Here is a 19869-nt window from a genome sequence, read left to right as displayed (position 1 = left end):
GGACAATGACACTTGTAAAGGTTTGGATGAGAAACGTTCCAATAAATCTCAGAGCATTTGAACACTTAAGTCTCCAGTTAGTGGCAGTGTTGTGGAGGCTTAGGAGATGTGGCTTTGTTGGGGGAGGGCTTATGCCAGGTCCAGTTTAAAGCACCTTCCTGCTTATGGTTCAAGATTTTTTTTTGGGTGTGTGTGTGTGTTGGGGGGGGGGAGACTGGTGGTGGTGGATAAAATACCATAAAATTAACTAAAGTCTATGCAAATACTCCAAAAATAATAATTTTCAAAACATCAAATGCTTCCTATCCCAAGCATTCTGGGGAAGGAAACACAACCTGTGCATGTAGGCTCTGTCACTGTGTAAATGCTAGAGTCTGGGGGTGTATCGCATATATGAGGTATTTAAGAAAGGTGCATTCAGTCCCATCTTCCACGTACCAATGGGATTTTAAGGTTGAAGTCCTTTAACCCCTTACTCTAATAAGGACGCTACAGTGGCTTTTCCAGAAATATACTTTATCTTCTACTCTGCAAAGAAAAACCTCTTATTGAATGACATGCCTACTATTTGACACACTTAAAGTTCTAGGCTGTATAGGTTTAAAAGAGAAATAGCTTTTCTTAGTCTTCTAACCCCCCTTGAGATGGTATCCCACTGAAATGACAGGCGTAGATGTTGCGCCCTAAATGTTTTAACAACTAAAGCTATTCCATTCAAGCTGTGTGGAATAGAGATTGTAAGTTGATTCCCTCATGTCTTCCTTTACATACACAACAGAAGCTGACCTAAGTGTTGGGGTCTTTTGTAACTGGAGGCATCCTAAGAAAAGCAGAAGCCAATTTTCTCTTGTGTTTTCCACAGCACCTCTGTCAGCATGTACTCAACAACATTAAAAGCACTTTTAAAGAAAGCTTTTTTTTTTTTGTTAATGTGTACATGTGTGAGCCTGAGTGTATGTATGTATATCATGTGTGAACAGCATCTACAGAGGCCAGAGGATGACATCAGATCTCTGGGAGCTGGAGTTATAGAAGGCCGTGAGCTGCCTGATGTGAGTGCTGAGATCCGAAGTCAGGTCTTGGAGAGAGGCCGGTGCTCTCCAGTCCTAAAGGTACTTTAAATTATACACGTGTCTCCTTTTTATTTCAAGTTTTAGGAGACAGGAGCGTATGTAGCGTGGGCTGACCTAGAACATGATATACAGGTGAAACAGGCCTTGAACTCCTGACCCTCTCATTTCTACCTTCCGAGTGCTGGCACTATAGGTATCTTGTAATTCTCTGTTGTGTTTTCCAGGTTCTTTCCTACCACAGATTCATTTACAAGACTCACGTTTTCTTCTAGCTACTGTAAATGACCTTATTACAGAGGTTAGGGACATGTTCCTTCAAAGCGGCAGAGTGTTCTCAGCATCTGTAGGTACTTACCTTCTGCATGATGCCTTTTTCATAGTAATAGCGCAGAGAACGGCTCAGCTTGTCATAGTTCATGGCCGGTCGATTCTTCTGAATACCCCAACGCCGAGCAACCTGGAGGGACAAGACAGCCAAGATCCAAACACGTTCCCAGGACATTTTGTAACTTAATGGCTCTGGCTAATGATCAGTCTCTCTAACTTGGAAAGGAAAGCATTCAATTCTCTCAAGATCAAATATTAAGTAAAGGTGATAATTCGGCCACAGTTCCTAGGAGGTGAGACCTGGGGTAGAAGACTTGTAACACTGTAAGACTGTAGAGAACTCGGTTGGCATCCCAGAGGATACGGGCTCGCTACTATTTCCCCATTTATGAATTATTGACCAATACTCATGGACCATTAACATATTGCCATTACGTGCTATGGTTTCTGTAGCAGTCAATAAGGAATAATTAGGATGGTCATTCCTGAAACATTAGGAACATGCCTGTGAGCTGCTAATGGGACTGCAGAGCAGAAGTTCAATTCTAATAAGATTGGCGAGAGGCTGGGAGCCGTTTACTCATTGCAGTTTGTGGATGAAGGGGGATTCAGATCATTATAGCCTACTGCCGTCCAGCTCTGCTCCCAGCAGACCGCAGAATGGACAGTAAAGCACATAGCACCATTATCCATTTAATGAAAAATTAACGGGGCTTCTTGCACAGTTCTAAAGTGCATTATAGCAACCTGGTCCACTTGAGGTGCAGGGATGAGGAGATGTAACTGGAGCTTTGGGTAAAAGGCATTGTAGGAGGGACATTTCCTGCTAGAGTCTACTAGATTATCAGGGTAGCCGATCAAGTTCTGTTCCCAGCACGGAGATGGTTGTGCTCCTGCTTGAGAGTGACTGTCGGGTGGATCCAGTGTGGAAATGTAAGCTGTCTGAGGTCTTCATTTTAGTCACCTTTAGAAACTTTGGCTGGGCATAGTCATGCACGCCTTTAATCCTGGCACTCAAGAGGCAGAAGCAGGTGGATTTCATGAGTCTCAGGCCAGCCTGGTCTTCAGAGAGTTCCAGGATAGCCACAGCTACACAGAGAAACCCTGTCTCAAAAACCAAACCGAACCAAACCAAAAGAAACCAAAATCAAAACAAACAACCCCTCGCCAAACAGAACAACAAAAACCCACCATAGTTCAAAAAAGCCAAACTAACCACATCCTTTTGATGTTTTTCTCCATTTTGTATTATTTAGAGACAGGGTCTCTCTTTACAGCCCAGGCTTGGTCTATACTTGCAATCTTCCCACCTCGGCTTCCCAGGTGTCTAATCACACGCATGCACCAGCAAGCCCAACTCACTCCTTTGAGATGCAACATGCACACAGATGCACACGCACACTGCCCAAAAAAAAAAAAGCCAAAGGTTAACCGTGTAGGTAAGTGGAAAGACAGCAGGAATCCACGTCAACTATTTGGGTGCAGTGACAGAAACGCCTCCTGATTTCAGGACTCTTGAAAGACCTCTAACAAATACCAGAGACAACCTGAGCTGGAAGAACTCATCTGGCTTCACTATACCAGAGCAATCCACCAGCCGGGTTTCACCTTTGCCCCCTCTACGACTTTAATTTCCACTTTTTTTTTAAAGTGTATCTCACATAACCACACATCTTGGGTCTCCCTGAGTGTCATTTTTCATCAGTTCAAGTCCATCTTCAGGAAAGGCCCAAAAGGCAAATCCTCGAAAAAACTAAATCCTAGTTAGAAGTCATTATTATCTGAGACAGCGTCTTTTTGTGTAACTGTAGCTGGCCTGGAACTTACTGTGCAGCTCAGGTTGGTCTCAGGTAGCCCAGTCTTAGTCTCTGGGGTGCTGGGATCAAAGGTGTGCATCAATTTGCCTCTTGAAGGTAAATATTTTAAATCAATGGAAATATATCGATAAGAAGAGATATTGCTAAGTCAATCACACTGCAGCCAGGGTTGACAGCAACCACACTTTGAAACTCACTGCCAACCTGTCTTCCCTAAGCGACAGGAACAGCAAGGCAGCTGACTGTCTCTTTACTCCACTCAGTGGTAGAAAACAATTTTGCCTAGTCTTCGGCTTGAGTGGTGACCTCTTTCTGCTGTCAGCACATGCAATAGCTTACTGGAGAGGTTTTGTGTATGTGCAGATCTCAAAGCTGCTCCGGTAGCCATGGTTACTGACTCACCCACCAGGCTGGTGCCCTGTGATTCAGTGGCCTCACCACAGTGCTCCCTCTATAGCAATGTGTGATGATGAGCTGGAGACTCAGGCCGTCCCTATTTGGTGGTAGGAGGAGCAGGCAGGAACACATTGCCAGCTCACCCCTCTCTGCTTCCTAAGTTAGAGAATGTACATTTTGGGAGCTGGGGGGGCGGAGGGATGATGGACAGAGGGTTCACCTATTCCTCTCCAAAGAGCAAGCAAGCAGTCACAGAACAAGGAGGCTCTTTCTAGCAACCCAGCCTTTAAAACCTCCCACAGCATCTCCAATCTGCCACTCGTGCAACATACTACCCTACCTCCTCCATGTTCACACTGCTGCAGATTCACAGTTAAAATGGCTTCAGATTAAAGCCGAGTCAGTCATAATTGAGAGGGTGCTAAGCTGGATGACTATCAAAAGACATTTGATTAGGGGGCCTGCCAAAACGCAGTTCTAAAACCACAATTTCCATGCACAGTGTAATGGATATTATGGATAATTACCCAGAGTGCACTACTCAGCCACACAGCTGCCTACAATTACATCCCCAACAGCTTCCTCCTCTGCTTCACCCTTTAAGCTCCCCCATGAGAACTTCTTACAGCTTTTCCCAGGAGTTGGTGATAGCTTCCTGACATTAACGAGGACAGGGTCCTCACAGCTATACAAAGAGCAGCAGAAGATAACGTACCCATTGTGCAGGCCAAGGCTAAGTGCTCCAAAGACTGCAAAGGGCCCTGTATGAAGGAGCTTAAAAATGTATGTCAGATCTCAGGGTATGGAGAAAAAAGCAACTCCTAAAGAAACAAGGCTGGGGGTGGGGGGTAGGATGGCTCAGTGGGCAGAGGCACCAGGAGGCATCTCCTGGACCATGATAGAGAGAATTCACTCCTATGGGTTGCAGCAAATGCAGACTTATTGAGCCACCCCACAATAAAAATGTAATAGTTATAATGATGATGATAACAACAATAATAATTGTTTCAACAGTTTAATCAACAGAGAGGCCATCATAGGCTCACACATGTGACTTGGAGCCACTTGGTATTTATGAACATTTTAGGTTAATATTAGCTCCTTCATTAAGTAAGAAAGCAGGAGCCCTCTACCATATGTTCATTCTTCCCTTCCCTCGGGCAGGAGAGTGAAAGATTCAATAACTGCCTGACGGAGGCTCATAACCAGCTTTACCTGCAGCTGGACAGCCTGCGCTCAGGCCCGAGGCGGTGGCAATAAAGTCATAAAAGCTCCTGTTTGTGGAAACGAGATGAATCAATAAGGGCTGCCCACAAGACAGGCTTACTTTCCTTTCAAAGAGCCTCGATGAGTCAAGGTGCTATCCTGTCACTGAGCCTCACATAATTCAGGCAAAGAGGGAGGATGGGCCTACTCGGGGGAAGTAGCCCTCCATCATGACTGGAGGCTGAACCTCTATCGCGACACAGCTGAGGCCAATCAGAGCCTGTCTGCAGCATTACAGGCTGACAGCATTTCTGTAAATAAACAGACGACAGGGAGTACCGTATTTACATGTGCAAGCAAGAGTGTATGCGGTGTTGTGTTCATACGGAGGCCAGAGAGCCAATCCTCGGCTGTTATCTTCTTTTTTCTTTGAGATCAACCCTCTCTCTAGTCATCAGACTGGACAGCCAATGAGCTCCAGGGGTCCCTCTGCCTGTCTTGACTCCCTGACTGTTGGCATCATTATAGATATGGGTGTTGGAGATACACGCTGGAGCCTTCATTCTTGTGTGGCTGGCATTTTACTGAGCCTTCCCTGCCCCTGACTCTCATAACTGTATGTTTTACAGTACTTTAAATGAAGCCTGCCATACTGAGCCACTGCAAGGCTGTTCTCCCCACCCCCCACGCCATTTCTAATCCACTTTTTTCTCTCTCTCCTATCAACTTTCAGACCATGTCCTTCTTCCAAATAGAGTGTCAGGATGTCACCTGCTGCTGCTAACGCTGCAGTCCTTAATGGAATGCTTCCCAAGAGTGCTGTTCCCATTTTTATTGTACCCAAATCTAGGATAGCGGTTGTCTGACCACACACTATTAAAAGAAGGGTATGTCAGCCAGTGAGAGTGCAGAGTGTGTGTATCTTTTCCATCTTTAACTTTTTAAAACTTTAAACCAAACAGAAGTTAAAATTACTCCCTTTGAAATGGGTTACACTAGTAACCTGGTTAAATACACTATGCTGTATGTGTTCAGAAAGGGGAACCTATGGTGGCATCTTCACTGATGACAAGGAGGTGGTTCTGTCTTAGGCCTTTCTGTTAATAGCTCTGGACAAAAAAGATGGCAACAAAGTTTCTTTTTCTATCAACCAATGGAAGTTTCTTTAACTACTGATGTGCTGTCTAGTTCCCTGACAACTTTACACAGGTTAGTCAGGGAGGAGAGATGGAGAAAATGCCTCCCTAAGAACTGGGCTGCAGGCGAGCCTGCTGAGTAGTGCCTAGCAACCTTCCCCAGGGGTCGGCAAAGACCATCTGCATAGAGGATACTGACATTCCAATTCCTGAGAGTAGCAAAATTATAATTATGAGGTAGCAACAAAAATAATTTTATGGCCAGGGGGGTCACCACAACAGGAGGCCTTGTATTAGGGGGTTGGAAGCATTTAGAAAGTTGAGGACCCCTGCTGTATAGTATTTTCTTAATTGCTGTGGGAGGGCGCATTCAATCGTGGGTGGGGACTCCCCTGGTTTTTAAAAGTAGGCTGAGCAAGTTAGGGGGAGCAAGCCAATAAGCAACACTTCTTCATGGCTTCTGTGTCAGCTCCTGCCTCCAGGTTCCTGCCCCGTGTGAGCTCCTGTTCTGACTTCCTTGGATGATGACTAATGATATGAAGTATAAGCCAAAACCAACACCAACAACCCCAATACCCTTTGATCATGGTGTCTTACCACAGCAACACAGCAGTAGTAACCCTCACTACAACTGCCAAGATCCTACAAGACATACTTTTTGAAAAAGCATCTATATTGTGGAGAGATGGCTAGAAAGACGGTTCAGTACTTAAGAGCTCTCTGTTCTTGCAGAAGATGCAGGCTAGATTCCCAGTACCCACAAAGTAAAACAACCACCGGTAAAACTCCAGTTCCAGGGGATCCAATGCCTTCTCCTGGCTTTTGTGCGCACTGTACACACATGGTACACTTACATACAGCCAGGCGCGTGCGTGCACACACACACAGAATAAATATTTTAAAATTTTTAAGCTTTTTGACTTATGTCGCCGGGCAGTGGTGGCGCACGCCTTTAATCCCAGCACTTGGGAGGCAGAGGCAGGCGGATTTCTGAGTTCGAGAGTTCGAGGCTAGCCTGGTCTACAGAGTGAGTTCCAGAACAGCCAGGGCTACGCAGAGAAACCCTGTCTCCAAACAAACAAACAAACAAACAAAGACTTATGTCTGGTAATTCTATTTCTCTAAGATAGAGAGGCATTTGAAGTATGTTGTAAGGTCAAGACACTTGCTGACACTACCAATCCTGGCAACTTGAGTTTGAGGCCCACATATAGGAGAGAACTGATCCCCACAAGCAGTCCTCTGACTTTCAGATGCACGCCATGAATTTACTGCACGTGCATGCAAACACACATTAAATGTTAAAAAAGAAAGGGAATATACAGTAATGTAAATGCATTCCAGAAATGTCACACAGTGCATTAGCTGGCCTCAGCCCCAGGCTGTAACAGACCAGGCCTGAGAACAAGGCAGCAAGTCTGTACAGCGGGATAGCCACCCCCCCCCCCCCAAATTTGCAATAAGACTCAGTGACTAGGCTGTATGAAAGGTAGGCAGAGTGAGGAGTCCGGAGGAGAAGAAGGGGGGAGGGAGGGAGAGAAGGCTAGCAGCATGGAGAACCATGGATGGTTTGAGAGCTGTCCTGAGTAGCAACTTATCAAAAGGTTAGATACTGGGTAACAATTCTAATTGTGTGGGCATCTTGTTGATTGAGCATTTTCAAATATATAAATCCTTTAGATAATCACTAAGCTTTAAGAGTCTCATTTCTACCGGGTACCACAAGGATGAAGGGTACTGTCTGGGGTTCAGCTGAGCTCTGTGAAGAAAGCATGGTGGATCGGCAGAGCCATCCCCCACGCTGGGGTCTCATGGGTGCCAGAGCTGATGTTTCTAGATAGCCAAAGCCCTGTCATAGCCGAGAACCAGCAGGAACCTGGCGGCTGCCCGGAATCAAGCCAGACCAGGTGCCGTATTCAAAATCTCTATCGTCACAAGTCTGTTATAGAAATACACTTTCAAAACTTTAAGAGGAAGAACACATCTTGTATAAGTGCAACAATTCATGGCTTCAACCCTTGTCTCCCTGTCCCAGGACTGTCAAAATTCTTGTAATGTTTTCTACAATGGAGAATTCTGCCTATTTGTTTAGCAACATGCAGAAGATTGTCCTGCTGACAGGAAGAGCGAGCCATCCCCAATGCTTGCTCTCTTGTGGTACACCAGTGCTTGAACCGTGAACTCTGTCTCCATCTCCTTGCTGCCCTGCCTCCCTGCCATGGCAGACTCTTACCTCTCTGAAACCATAGGACCCAATACATTATCAACAGGAAAGTACCAGAGACACCCGGACTCACCTCTTCCGGTTCGATGAGTTTAAACTCCATGCCTCGGCCAGTCCAGGCGATGAAGTGGGCGTTGGCTGGGTCATCCAGAAGGGTGACGAGGAACTGCCATAGCTGCAGAGAGCCCCGCCTCTGATAAGGGGGTCCCTCTCGGTACATGGTGGGCTCTTGCTTGACTTTGCCTGTGTGGGACACGGGTACGCATGCATCATTCAGGCTTAAGTTTTTCAGGGATTTGCAGGGGAAGCAGTGGCTACTGGTGATTGAGCTATCAAATGTGTGGGACCAGATGAGGTGCTCTGACATTACCAACCCTCTCAGCATAGAATCTTGGATGGGCATCTTACCTTCCAGTCTTTCCGGCACCACACAAGTGTCATCAAAGTATAGCCTGGGGTCCTTTTCATATGGGAATCCTGAAAGAGTTTAAAGAGAAAGACCATACTGCTTAACAGGTTCTATGCTGTATTAAAACTAAGGACTATAGTTAAAAAACAACAACTTTTTTATTATTATCCTGTACGCACAATGTATTCGGAACACACACACACACACACACACACACACACACACACACACACACACACGGAGGTCAGAGGATAGCTCTCTGAGGTCAGTTCTCTTTTTCCCTTTCACAGGGGCTCAAGGGACTTGAACTCAGGATGCAAGGCTTTTGCCACAGGTACTTTTACCTGTGGAACCCTCTCACCGGCCCAGATTGTTCCATGTTTGGTTCCACAGTCCTACCTAGGTAGGTACAGTCCACAGTACCTATGCCAGGTGGAATTTTCGAAGACTTCCAAAGGACTCGGTATTTGAGTTCTGACGTCACTACCTTGTTCTTGGTGAGGGAGTAATCAGTTCCTGCTAAAAGGGCTCTGGCAGAAGGAACCACTGAGTCACAGTAGGCCCCCCCACATCTTATGCAGTCTGCAGGGGGCAGTGTCTGTTCTGGTCAGCCTAGCTTGCTAGCTTTGTTTCATTTGTGTATCGTACTGGCATTTTTCTCTCAGCTAATACTAACTCAACCTTCCTCAGACTTGTCCAAGCTCTCCACATACTTCATGGGCTATATGACATTAAGCACCGAAGGAGAAAGGACAAAGACGCAGCCCACAGAAGACTAAGAGCAGCATACACTAAACAACGTGGAGCACTGTCCCTAGACACAGCGCTAAGAATCCAAGCCTTACTCATGGGAGAGGGACAGTGAAGGGGTCAAAAAGTGGGAACTGAGGCTGGGTGGCAGTGCGTACACCTTTAATCCCAGTACTCAGGAAGCAGAGGCAGATGGATCTCTGAGTTTGGAGCCAGCCTGGTCTACAAAGCAAATTCCAGGACAACCAGGGTTACAGAGAAACATTGTTTTATAAAACCAAAGTGGGGGACAAAGGGAAAGAGAAAGGGAAGTGGAAAGTGAATGGTCCAAGACACACACATCAAAACCTGGATGTCTCAAGCAGAAGGTAAACGGGCTATGAGGAAGGATGGCCACACATCCACCACATCCATGACGCCGGCAGGCGTGACTGTGGGCCATCAGGTCGCCAGCCTCCCACCCTTCAACAGATTAGTGGTTCAAGCCCAAGGCAGCTAACAGCTCCCTGATAGGGATTCCCTGCCACAAAGATGCCACACTTGGTGTACAGTCCTTCATCCCTGAGCTCTCTTCTCTAGCTTAGTCCCTGGTTGAGTTACCTGGCTGGTGAGTACTGTCTGTGTGTGCTGGATGAAGAGGCGACAGGGAACTGTCAGGGACATGAAAACCTCACAAGTCAGCGAGCCCAGACAGGATCCCTCTCTTACTATCCCAGCCTTCTTCAAAATCAGCTCGGCAGGGCTGGCACCATCTGAATGTACCGGGGCCTCAAAAACTCAGTGCAATGGAGAAAGAAGGCAGATTCTTCTGATGTTATTATGTCATTCGTCTTTCTGTCTCTAGTCCTAGGCATGGTTTTTCTGTTTAAATTAGCTACACCATATATGGGCTGGAAAAATGGCTCAATTGTTAAGAGCACTGACTACTGTACCAGAGGACCCAGGTGTGATTCCCAGCACCCACACATGGTGGCTCAGCAACTGTCTGTAACTCTAACTTCTGGGGAATCCACTGTCCTCTTCTGGCTCTGCTTATATGCAGACAAAGCACCCAGACAGACACACAATTTAAGAAAGAAGTATATTTAATCGACACTTTCTTCTTATTGAGTCCAGTACATAGTTAGGCCTCATAGTGTGCCAGTGCGGGTAGACAGGAGCTCGTTTTTACCAGTGTGCATCTCAACTTAAAGAAGGAAGCAGACAATAAAAAAAAGAAACACATGTCAGTTTAGCATGGGAATTAAAGAGTGCAGGCTCTAGAGCCAGACAGGTTGACCCCAATTAGCTGTGTGATTTTGAACAAATGAATCCCACAGTGTTCGGGTTCCTTCCCTGGTGCTGTGGTCAGAGTTTAATGAGTTACTGTGCAGTCTGCTCTATTGACCCAACAGTTCCCCCTTTACAGTAGAATGTAAGAATGGCTTTTGGTACAAGTGTGTAATAAATAACACTTAAAGAAAAACAAACAATTATAGATTGTGAGCAAGCAGTGTTAAAGCAGCTGGATGACTGTGCTGGTCTGATGGCCCATGCCTTCAGTCCCCAGCACTCGGCAGACAGAGGCAGGAAGATCTCTGAGTTCCAGGCAGCCTCATCTACACAGGAGCAGTAATAGTGAGGTCCTGCCTCAAAAACAAACAAACAAACAAAACAACCCTGAATGAGTCTGAGAACTGTAATCTTGCTGTTGCCTGCCACAGAGGGGACTTCTCAAGGATAAGGGTCACACCGTAAGCATCTTAGTGTTCTCTCAACACCTTGCATACAATAAAGGCTCAATTAGTATCTGAGAGACTACAATACCTCACAATTGAGGCAAAGAATGTTGATTTTTTTTTATTCCTTTAAGACACAGTCTTAGCCAGAGGGTGGTGGCGCACACCTTTAATCCCAGCACTTGGGAGGTAGAGGCAGGCGGATTTCTGAGTTCGAGAGTTCGAGGCTAGCCTGGTCTACAGAGTGAGTTCCAGAACAGCCAGGGCTACGCAGAGAAACCCTGTCTCGAAAAACCAAAAAAAAAAAAAAAAAGACATAGTCTTAAAGGGTACCCTGAACTCCCCATCTTCCTGCCCCTGCCTCACAAGTGCTAGGACCATATAGGTGTGTGCACAACACCTGGCAAACTGACTTTTATGACAACCCGGTGTACTTTGCATTATCAGCAAGACATAATTCCTTCTGCGTCATGCTCTGTAGCCTTAGCTGCCAGGAGGTGATCTGTTTCCCATCTTCCATATGGGTTTAGATATCCCAGTACTGTTTTAAATGGTATTGTTATAAAGTCATTGTAAGTGAACCACTTTGAAGTTTACACACCTGTCAACTGTGCTGTGTTAACTTTCAGTGCACTGCCCCCCCAAGGTAAAGATAATTTATCCACAACTACACAAGACCAGATTAAATTCTTGTTTTGGTTTTTAAAGGATTATAAGGAACACCATTTGGGGACATTTTGCGGTTTCTAGTTATTGCCACACGTGGTCCTCTAAAACACCTGGAAGATGTTTCTGGTAATCAGTCAGTTGAGTTTGCATCAACAGTTATCTCTGTTGTGGCCACACACCATCTGATCGCTCAAATGAAGGTATAGGAAGGAAGGGCAAAGTGAAACGCAAAGACTCAAAATATCACACAAGGATTCCAGGTGAGGACCTCAGGCGGGGCAGCTATCTTAGCAATCAGAGATGCCAATCAGAAACGCTTGTTTTGATAACTGTTTCCTAGGCATCTGTGGTTCAAGACTGTAGAGGAAGGAGAGAAAAACCAGGCCAAGATGATTTAAAGCAGTTTAAAATGCTGGCTTCTTTGAAATTTACTTTTTCAGTGTGTGCGGTCAACTGGGCAAAGGAATAGGTTGGAGGGTGGAGGTGGCGTCACAAGATGGTCTCTGTGTAGTAAGCAACCCAAAATCTTACTAAAAATATTTCCCTTAAGAGCATACTCTTTGCTAAATGTTGTAATTATACAAAATGCTTGCCTGCCTCTCTGTTCTGCTCCCTCATCATGTGCCCGCTGCAGACAGACAGCATCAACTGCCTCTACAAGGAGTCTGGAAGCAGCCCTGCACAGCTGTGTCCACACAGCCTCAGTGCAGTCGACAGCCCGCCTGGTCACGTCTGGACACTCTCTGAGAATATCATAGGGCACACAGCGGGGTAAGCGGCACTGGTCTTATGCAGCTGGGGGATGCTGCCTACCCAAGAAAGCCCTCTGAACAACTAGTCACTTGTAAGGAACAACCAATGCTTCTTTAAGTATCTAAACCATTGCAGCCAGGTGCTCTCAGCCCAGGTACACTGGAATTTGGGACTCTAATCACTTCTGGCAGTGGCTCTCATCCCACGGGTCCCGACCTTTTGGGGGTCAAAAGATCCTTTTGCAGGGGTCACCTGAGAGCATTAGGAAGTAGATATTTACATTACAAATCATAACAGTAGCAAAATCACAGTTACGAAGTAGCAACAAAAATAATGTTACGGTTGGAGTCACCATAACCTGAGGAACTATATTAAGGGTCTCAGCGTTAGGAAGTCTGGGAACCGCTGTCTTAGGGCGAAGCCTCAGCATCACAACTTTAAAAAGTTCCCTCAGTGAGTCTAAGGTATAGCTGAGACTGAGGGTGATTTTCAAACTTGAAAACTGAGACTTCTGGACTCCACCTTGGAGCTCCTGAGAATCTGTTGATCCAAGTTCCATGAGAAGTCTGTGCCACTGGTTTAGGGGAGTCAGATTGATGGTAAGACACTGATATGGACAGATGTGTTTGCTTGATAGAAAGTAAAGCATATTTCTGGGGATCCACTCTAAGGAAAAGCACTTCCCAGTCTCAGCGTTGGGAAAGGTGGTCCTACCCTACCTACTGCCTGGCAGAGAGCCTACCTCTCAGGGCTTTTCAGATCACACAAACATCCTCTGAGACCCCGAGAGGCTCCTGCCCATCAAATAGACTGACTGCTTTGCCAACATCATCCATTCACATAGGGGCTTGTGTTCTGCAAATGCACTTTGCAGTCTGACAGCTCAACTATCCCCCTCCCACACTGTGTGAATCCTGATGATCTAACTCACATGGGCAGGCAGGCTTGGCAGCACCGTTAACTTCTAAGCCATCTTGCTGACTCTGTTTTGATAGGGTGTGATATATCACAGGCTAGGCTTAAAGTCACTATGTAGCAAAGGATGGCCTTGAACTTCCTGATCATCTGGCCTCCACCTCTGGTGCGCTAAGATTGTAGGCACTTGGCCTCCGTGCCTGGTTACGTGCTGCGCTGAGAAGTTATCCCAGGGCTTCCTGATTGACAGGCAGGTAGGCACTCTACCAAGCAAGCTCCACCCCCAGCCCAGCTGTGACTGTTCTAAATTATTCCTACTCCAATTAGGTAATGCTAGGAAAGATAAGGTCACAGGTCCAACTGTGCCCACTGTTTGATCGATTAGTTGATTCTAAGGAACAGTGTGTAAGAACCTGCACAGACAGCATACAACACTCATCTTTTATGTATGAGTGTACTGTATGCAACAGGATGTGTGTACATGAAGCCAGAGGCATTTTCTACCACCTTCACCTTAGTTTTTGAGACAAGGTCTCAAACTGAAGTCAATGTTCACTAACTGAATAGACTGGCTAGCTAGCAAGTCCCAGGATCTTCCAACCTTCCCTCCAGTGCTGGGATTACAGGCAGGCACTTCCATGCCTAACCTTTCCCATGGTACAGGAATCTGAAGTCAGAGGCCTGTTATACAGTACTGATACGTAATTACTTCATAATATGAAGTATTTATAATACTTTATATCATCTGTCGCTAAAGCTTTTTGTGGTTCCCAACCTTCCTAATGCTGTGACGCTCATGTTGTAGTGACCCCTAACCATGTAACTATTTCATTGCTATTTCATGACTGCAATCTTCCTACTGTTATGAGTCCTGACGTACATATCTGCTATACAGGATATCTGCTATGCCGCACCCATGGGGGTCACGACTCACAGGTTGTGAACCTCTGCTTTTTGAATACATTCAGTAAACATCAAGACATTAACTAATGCATGTGGGCAGATCACTTGTATTTTTCCTCGTAGCTGTTCGTCCTGTAGTGTTTTGTGAGCCAGTTCACCTCTGCATAGTTCTACCGACCCTCCCATCCCCACCCATCCTTCATTAGCTGACACCCATCTTCATCTCGCACGCTCTCAGGCCAGTGAAGAACTCCCGAGAGATTCCTTCTTGCTCTAAACTGACAACCGCCCATTATGAAATCATTACAATCAAGTGCTACCCACCTAGACTAACTGAAAATCAGAAACTTGGTCATAATTTCTTTCCTAAGATGTCCATGGACCCACGTAAACCTTCCTGATGTAAGCACTAAGGCCCAGTTTAGGCTGACGTAGCTGGAAGTATACAGCCAAGTTCCCCTTTTTTTCAAGTTGTCCTATGACCTCTGCAAAGTTAGGGTTATTGCCATTTAAAACAATGAGTGGATTCTCAGTGTTTCACAGTCTTGACTCAAAGCCCATGTACAAAGCAACTTACTTAGCTCTACCCACGCACTACAGAAAGTCTAACCATTGACCTTACAGTTGAGCTTAGAAATGGTAATCCTAAATTAAACATGTGCATTACCAAGAAAACAAAAATTAAAACAAAAGAGAGGAAGGAGGAGGAAATTCTTGCACGTGTGCTGTACATTCAAGCTCCACTCCCCTTTTCATTTGTAAAGGGCAAAGCAAGCTCCTTACCTTCATGGTTGCTGGAGAAATACCCGCCTCTCATGTAGGATGACTGGCAGTTAGGCACTTCTGAAATGAAACACAGCATTCTTAGCAATGGTTCCTACACCACGCTGGGCAGTCAAGGCCCTCACCCTCACAACTAAGGATGTGCTGCTTAGTTCTTGTCAACTTGACACAAGTCAGAGTTACTTGGGAAGAGGGACCTTCCACTGAGCCATGGTCTCTGTAAGACTGGCTGGTGAGTACACGTGTGGGGCATTTGATTAAGCATTGTAAGGGCCAGGGCCTGGCCTACTGTGGGAAGTGCCTGCCTGATGCACTGGAGTGTGTATGAAAGCAGGCTGAGTAAGCCACGGAAAAAGCAGGCCAGTATGTGGCCCTCCTCCATGGTCTCTGCAGCAGCTCTTGTCTTGGTGTCCCTCGATGGTGATGGTCCGTAATCCCTAACTACCCCAGTCCCACCCCGAAAACGCCAAGTTGCTTTCGATGAGTGTTTTATTACAGCAACTAAGAATCACCTAAGACAAAGGTCAAGTGTTTAGGGCCTTGCTCTGTGGAGATGGACCAAGCTAATAAACAACAAGGCAAACACTACAAACCACCACCTGCAAATAAGACCCTTCTCATCAATAGGCACAGGAGAAAGAGAGAAAGTTCTCATTCTTCTTAGACTCAGTTATCAACAATGCACTTGGTGGTCAAGCTAATGGTAACACAAGAAACTGACTTTCAAATGGGGAAGGGAAGGGTGACTGCCCTAGATCTTTCTCAATCTGCTCCTCTGGCCACTGATAGTCAAATCCAATTCTGTTGCCTGGAGTGAGGGTATTTAAGGCCAGAGGGATTAGTCGAACCAAAGCTTTGCAGCCAGGATGACAACTGGCTGGGTGGGTACTGTAGTATGGCAAGCATGTTTTCGCCATGTTGGATCTGTTATGCTGAAACTAACACTCAAGCAATCTCTTCTTCAGTGACCTGGGTGCACACTGGGAATCCTTCTGAGGTAAACCTTTGTTGACTGCCTTTCTTCAAGTGAATGGGAGATTAAAAATGGTTGGCCAAATTAACATGTCAATGCCAGCCATCTGGAGAGAGGGCTCAGTGGTTAAGTACCGATTTTCCAGAGAACCTGAGCTTCACTTCCTAACACCCACATCAGCAGCTCACAACCATCTATCTGTAGCTCCAGTTTCAGGGGGATTTGGAGGCACTCACATACACTGACAGATATACATAACTAAGCTAATAGTATATAATATATATTATACATACTAAAGTCAATGCCAGTCCTAAAGAAAAAATACTGCCATCATGAACTTCTAAGAAAAATGTTTCAGCTGGGCGGTGGTGGCGCATGCCTTTAATCCCAGCACTTGGGAGGCAGAGGCAGGCAGATTTCTGAGTTTGAGGCCAGCCTGGTCTACAGAGTGAGTTCCAGGACAGCCAGGACTATACAGAGAAACCCTGTCTCGAAAAACAAAAACAACAACAACAAAAAAAAAGAAAAATGTTTCAAAGCCTTCAAAAAGAATTCAGTGACAACTTATTTGCATAAGCTATTAGCAGCTAATTTCTTCTATTGTAATTTCCCAACACTCGTTTCTATCCAAATGCTGGTGTCATCTCAAAGACCAAGAGCAGAGTCAATACCTCGCCCCACCCACAAGAGCCATTCAGCTTCTGACTGCTCCAACTTTCCAAAGGGGTTTAAGAAAAGTCCACAGTGACGGGCAGAAAACCTATAAACTACGCTCAGGTCATTTTAGTCCTGAGAGTAAGGAAAGAGTGGGAACATTGCCGTAAAGTTTTCAATCTCCAGCCTGCAAGCTCCCAGGTCTGCTTTCCTCCAGGGGTCTGGCCCACAAGACACAAAGGACATCAACCAGCTTCAACTTCTTCATATGCTGAAGCTCCTAGGCAAACAGCAGGGACTGTCAAGGGTTACACATGTCCCTGCGCAGGTTAGCAGCCTCCAGGACACAGCACCAGCCCAATGTAAACAGTGCCTCAGAGAATCTGGTCCAGAACTCAGCACATTTGTGGGACAGCAGGTGCTTCTCAGAACATTTATTTCAATCACAGAACTGTGTCTGAGAGGTGAACTCTTTCCTTATGATTATAGTGCGTCTGCTGTATTGAAAACAAAGCCACAAAGCTAAAACACACAAACTGTGTTCCTTGTGCCTAGCACACTTAAGGGTAGGGCACCACCCAAGCGTGGGCCCAGCAGGCTTTAGATTCACCTCAGGTGTATTTTACACACTTCTGAATACCATTAACTAATTCATTAAGCTCTTTGAGGGTAGTTTATTTGGTTTTGGAAGTGCTGGGCATGAACTCTAGGATACTGTGTTGCTACAACTTCAGTCCCTGAAGGCACTTAGACAATGATTCCCCAAAGCATCAGAGACAGCAGATCAACACTCATCAGACAGCTGGATGAGAATACAGAGGCCAATGCAGCGAGTTTATGCTAACCTGAGTCAGCACAGTAATCTCGGGGCTCCTGCTTGATTCCCATGGGTGACTGGAACCCATGTGCTGGGGGACCAGGCATCCCAGGGACCCCATGTTCATAGAGTGGGTCATGGTATTCCTGCTTGAATCCCTGAAGGGGTGGCGGAGGTGCAGGGACAATGGGCTCTGACATCTGCCGGTGGTAGCTGGGGCGATTATCTCCAGGAACTCCTGACTGAGGAGGGAAGGGATGGCTGGGCTCAGAGAGCTGTCGCTGAAATCTGGAAGGAAAAAAAATCACATTGTTTAATACAAAATGAACACTCACTATGAGTCAGCATTGGGGATTAGCCACAACATCTGGGTTTTAAAAGATAAATTAATTCCTAAATGAAAAAAAGTTGTTTATTACTAGTGTAAAATGTTTATTATCAATGTGGGCGCTTACACATGCATGTGTATGCATGCGAGCAGATGGGTACTTGTGCCCCAGCTCACAAGTGACAGTCCAAGGATAACTCTGTGGAGTCTGTTCCACCTTTACACAGGCTCTGGAGATTGAACTCAGGTCTTGTTAGGTTCATACAACAGTACCTTTAAGTACGAACTAATTTTGAAAAGAATCAATGACTTACTTGGTATTGATACAATAAAATGACCATAATTATAATATAAGAAATAAAAAGTTGATTGGTAGATCAAAGAAACTGAATTTAAAAGAAAAAGTCGGGAACCGTTAATATTTTTATTACATGTTAAACATTTCAAATTTGCAGGGAAGGTTAGGTTCCATTTTATACTACATTCTAACGTAAATTTTGTTATGGATGAAAAGACTTCACACCATGAAGCAAATGTATATGAGAACTTACGTATAATTTCTGGAGTGGAAGATGTTTTTAAATTACCTTACTAAGAACAGAAACCATCAAGATACACGGACAGAATCAAAGTGGGAGGGAAAACAGAATATGTAATAACCAGAGAGCGCCAGAAGCAGAAGTGAGCGGAAGTGGAGATGCCGCAATGAGTGAGGCTCAGGATGACTCCAGATTCTCCTTTTGAGTGCTAGGATTACAGGTGAGTATCACCACAGCTTCTAAAGAGTAGCTGAAGGTCAGCCATTTTAGTGTGGCATTTTGAATAAGAATGGCCCTCACAGGATCCCAGACTTGAAAGCTTAGTCACCAAGGAGTGGCAATGGCACTATTTGGAAGATTAAAAGGATTAAGAGGTGTGGCCTCCGCTGGGCCTCGGTGGTGCAGGCCTTTAGTCCCAGCAGAGGGAAGGCAGGGACAGGTAGCCTCTGTGAGGGAAACCCTGTCTGGAAAAACAAAAACAAACAAGCAAACAAACAAAAGCAAAAAGGAGGTGTGGCCTTGATGGAGAAAGTACGACACTGGGGCGGGCTCTGAGGTCTCCCAGAGTCTCTCTAGGCCTATGGGTCAGGATGTAGGTGTCAACTACTTCTCCAGCACCTTTTGCCTTCCACCATGCTCCCTGCCACAATGATAATAACGAACCTCTGAAGCTATATGCAAGCCCCAACTAAATGCTTTGCTCCATGAGAGTTGCCTTGGCTATGGTGTCTCTTCACATACAGAAGAATGACTAAGACAAACAGGAAAATCAGTAAAGAAATACTAATTACACACACACACACAGGGTTTGTTTTCACGTTAGGCATAGCTGTAAGGATAAAACCCAGCATGTTAGTAAAATAAAAACAGACACTTTATCAATGGAATAGAATGAAGAACCTTTGATTAAGTCCCTGTTTCATAGCACCTGGATTTTGACAAAGATTTAAAAAAAAAAAAAACAACACATGGGAGAAAAGACACTTTAAGCAAATAAACGGTGTTGGTCAAACCAGATAGCTACATGTAGAATGAAACGTTTCCCTTCCCTCTCATCCTGCACTCAAATCAACTCTAAATGGATCCAAGATCTCAATGTCAGACCCCAAACTCTGAAATTTCTACAAGAAAAAGTAGGGAGCACTGTTAGACTTCCAGCATGGTTTGGACAGAAAACACAGGCCGATCCGGTTCCACCGGAGAGGGTTTATTTAGGGAGGGGAGTGGGAGACAGGAGCAGGAAGATGGCGAGCAAAGAGAAGAGGAAGAGAGCGAGGTTGGGGCGGTCTCAGTTATTTAAAGTTTCTGTACAGCAGCAAAACTGTTATCAACTGAAGAGGCCACCTGCTAGGTTGTATCGGACAGAGGAGTAGTATATAGAATATAGGAAGAACAAAAACTAAGTGAAACACCAAGAAAACAAATGATTCCATCAAATGTGGGCTAGAAAGACTACATGCAGGAAGGAGAGCGTCAAAA

The 19869-nt window shown here is 45.4% G+C and overlaps 1 protein-coding gene across 2 annotated transcripts in view; it reads right to left on the bottom strand.

Annotated features, from left to right (window-relative positions):
• Etv5 (ETS variant 5) overlaps positions 1 to 19869 on the bottom strand; it is a 55420-nt gene that overhangs the window by 3875 nt on the left and 31676 nt on the right. For both annotated transcript variants that reach the window (XM_028779682.1, XM_028779683.1), the window contains 5 exons: positions 17552 to 17811; positions 15080 to 15139; positions 8588 to 8656; positions 8253 to 8422; positions 1429 to 1530 (listed from right to left, as the gene is read on the bottom strand). In XM_028779682.1, the coding sequence (XP_028635515.1) occupies positions 1429 to 1530; positions 8253 to 8422; positions 8588 to 8656; positions 15080 to 15139; positions 17552 to 17811 (661 nt within the window). The remainder of the gene's footprint in view (positions 1 to 1428; positions 1531 to 8252; positions 8423 to 8587; positions 8657 to 15079; positions 15140 to 17551; positions 17812 to 19869) is intronic.

The sequence above is a fragment of the Grammomys surdaster genome, unplaced genomic scaffold, assembly GCF_004785775.1.
Source record: "Grammomys surdaster isolate TR1022 unplaced genomic scaffold, NIH_TR_1.0 361, whole genome shotgun sequence".
Classification (NCBI taxonomy): Eukaryota; Metazoa; Chordata; class Mammalia; order Rodentia; family Muridae; genus Grammomys; species Grammomys surdaster.
Note: the sequence above shows the minus strand (reverse complement) of the source record. Positions and strands in the feature narration are given on the sequence as shown.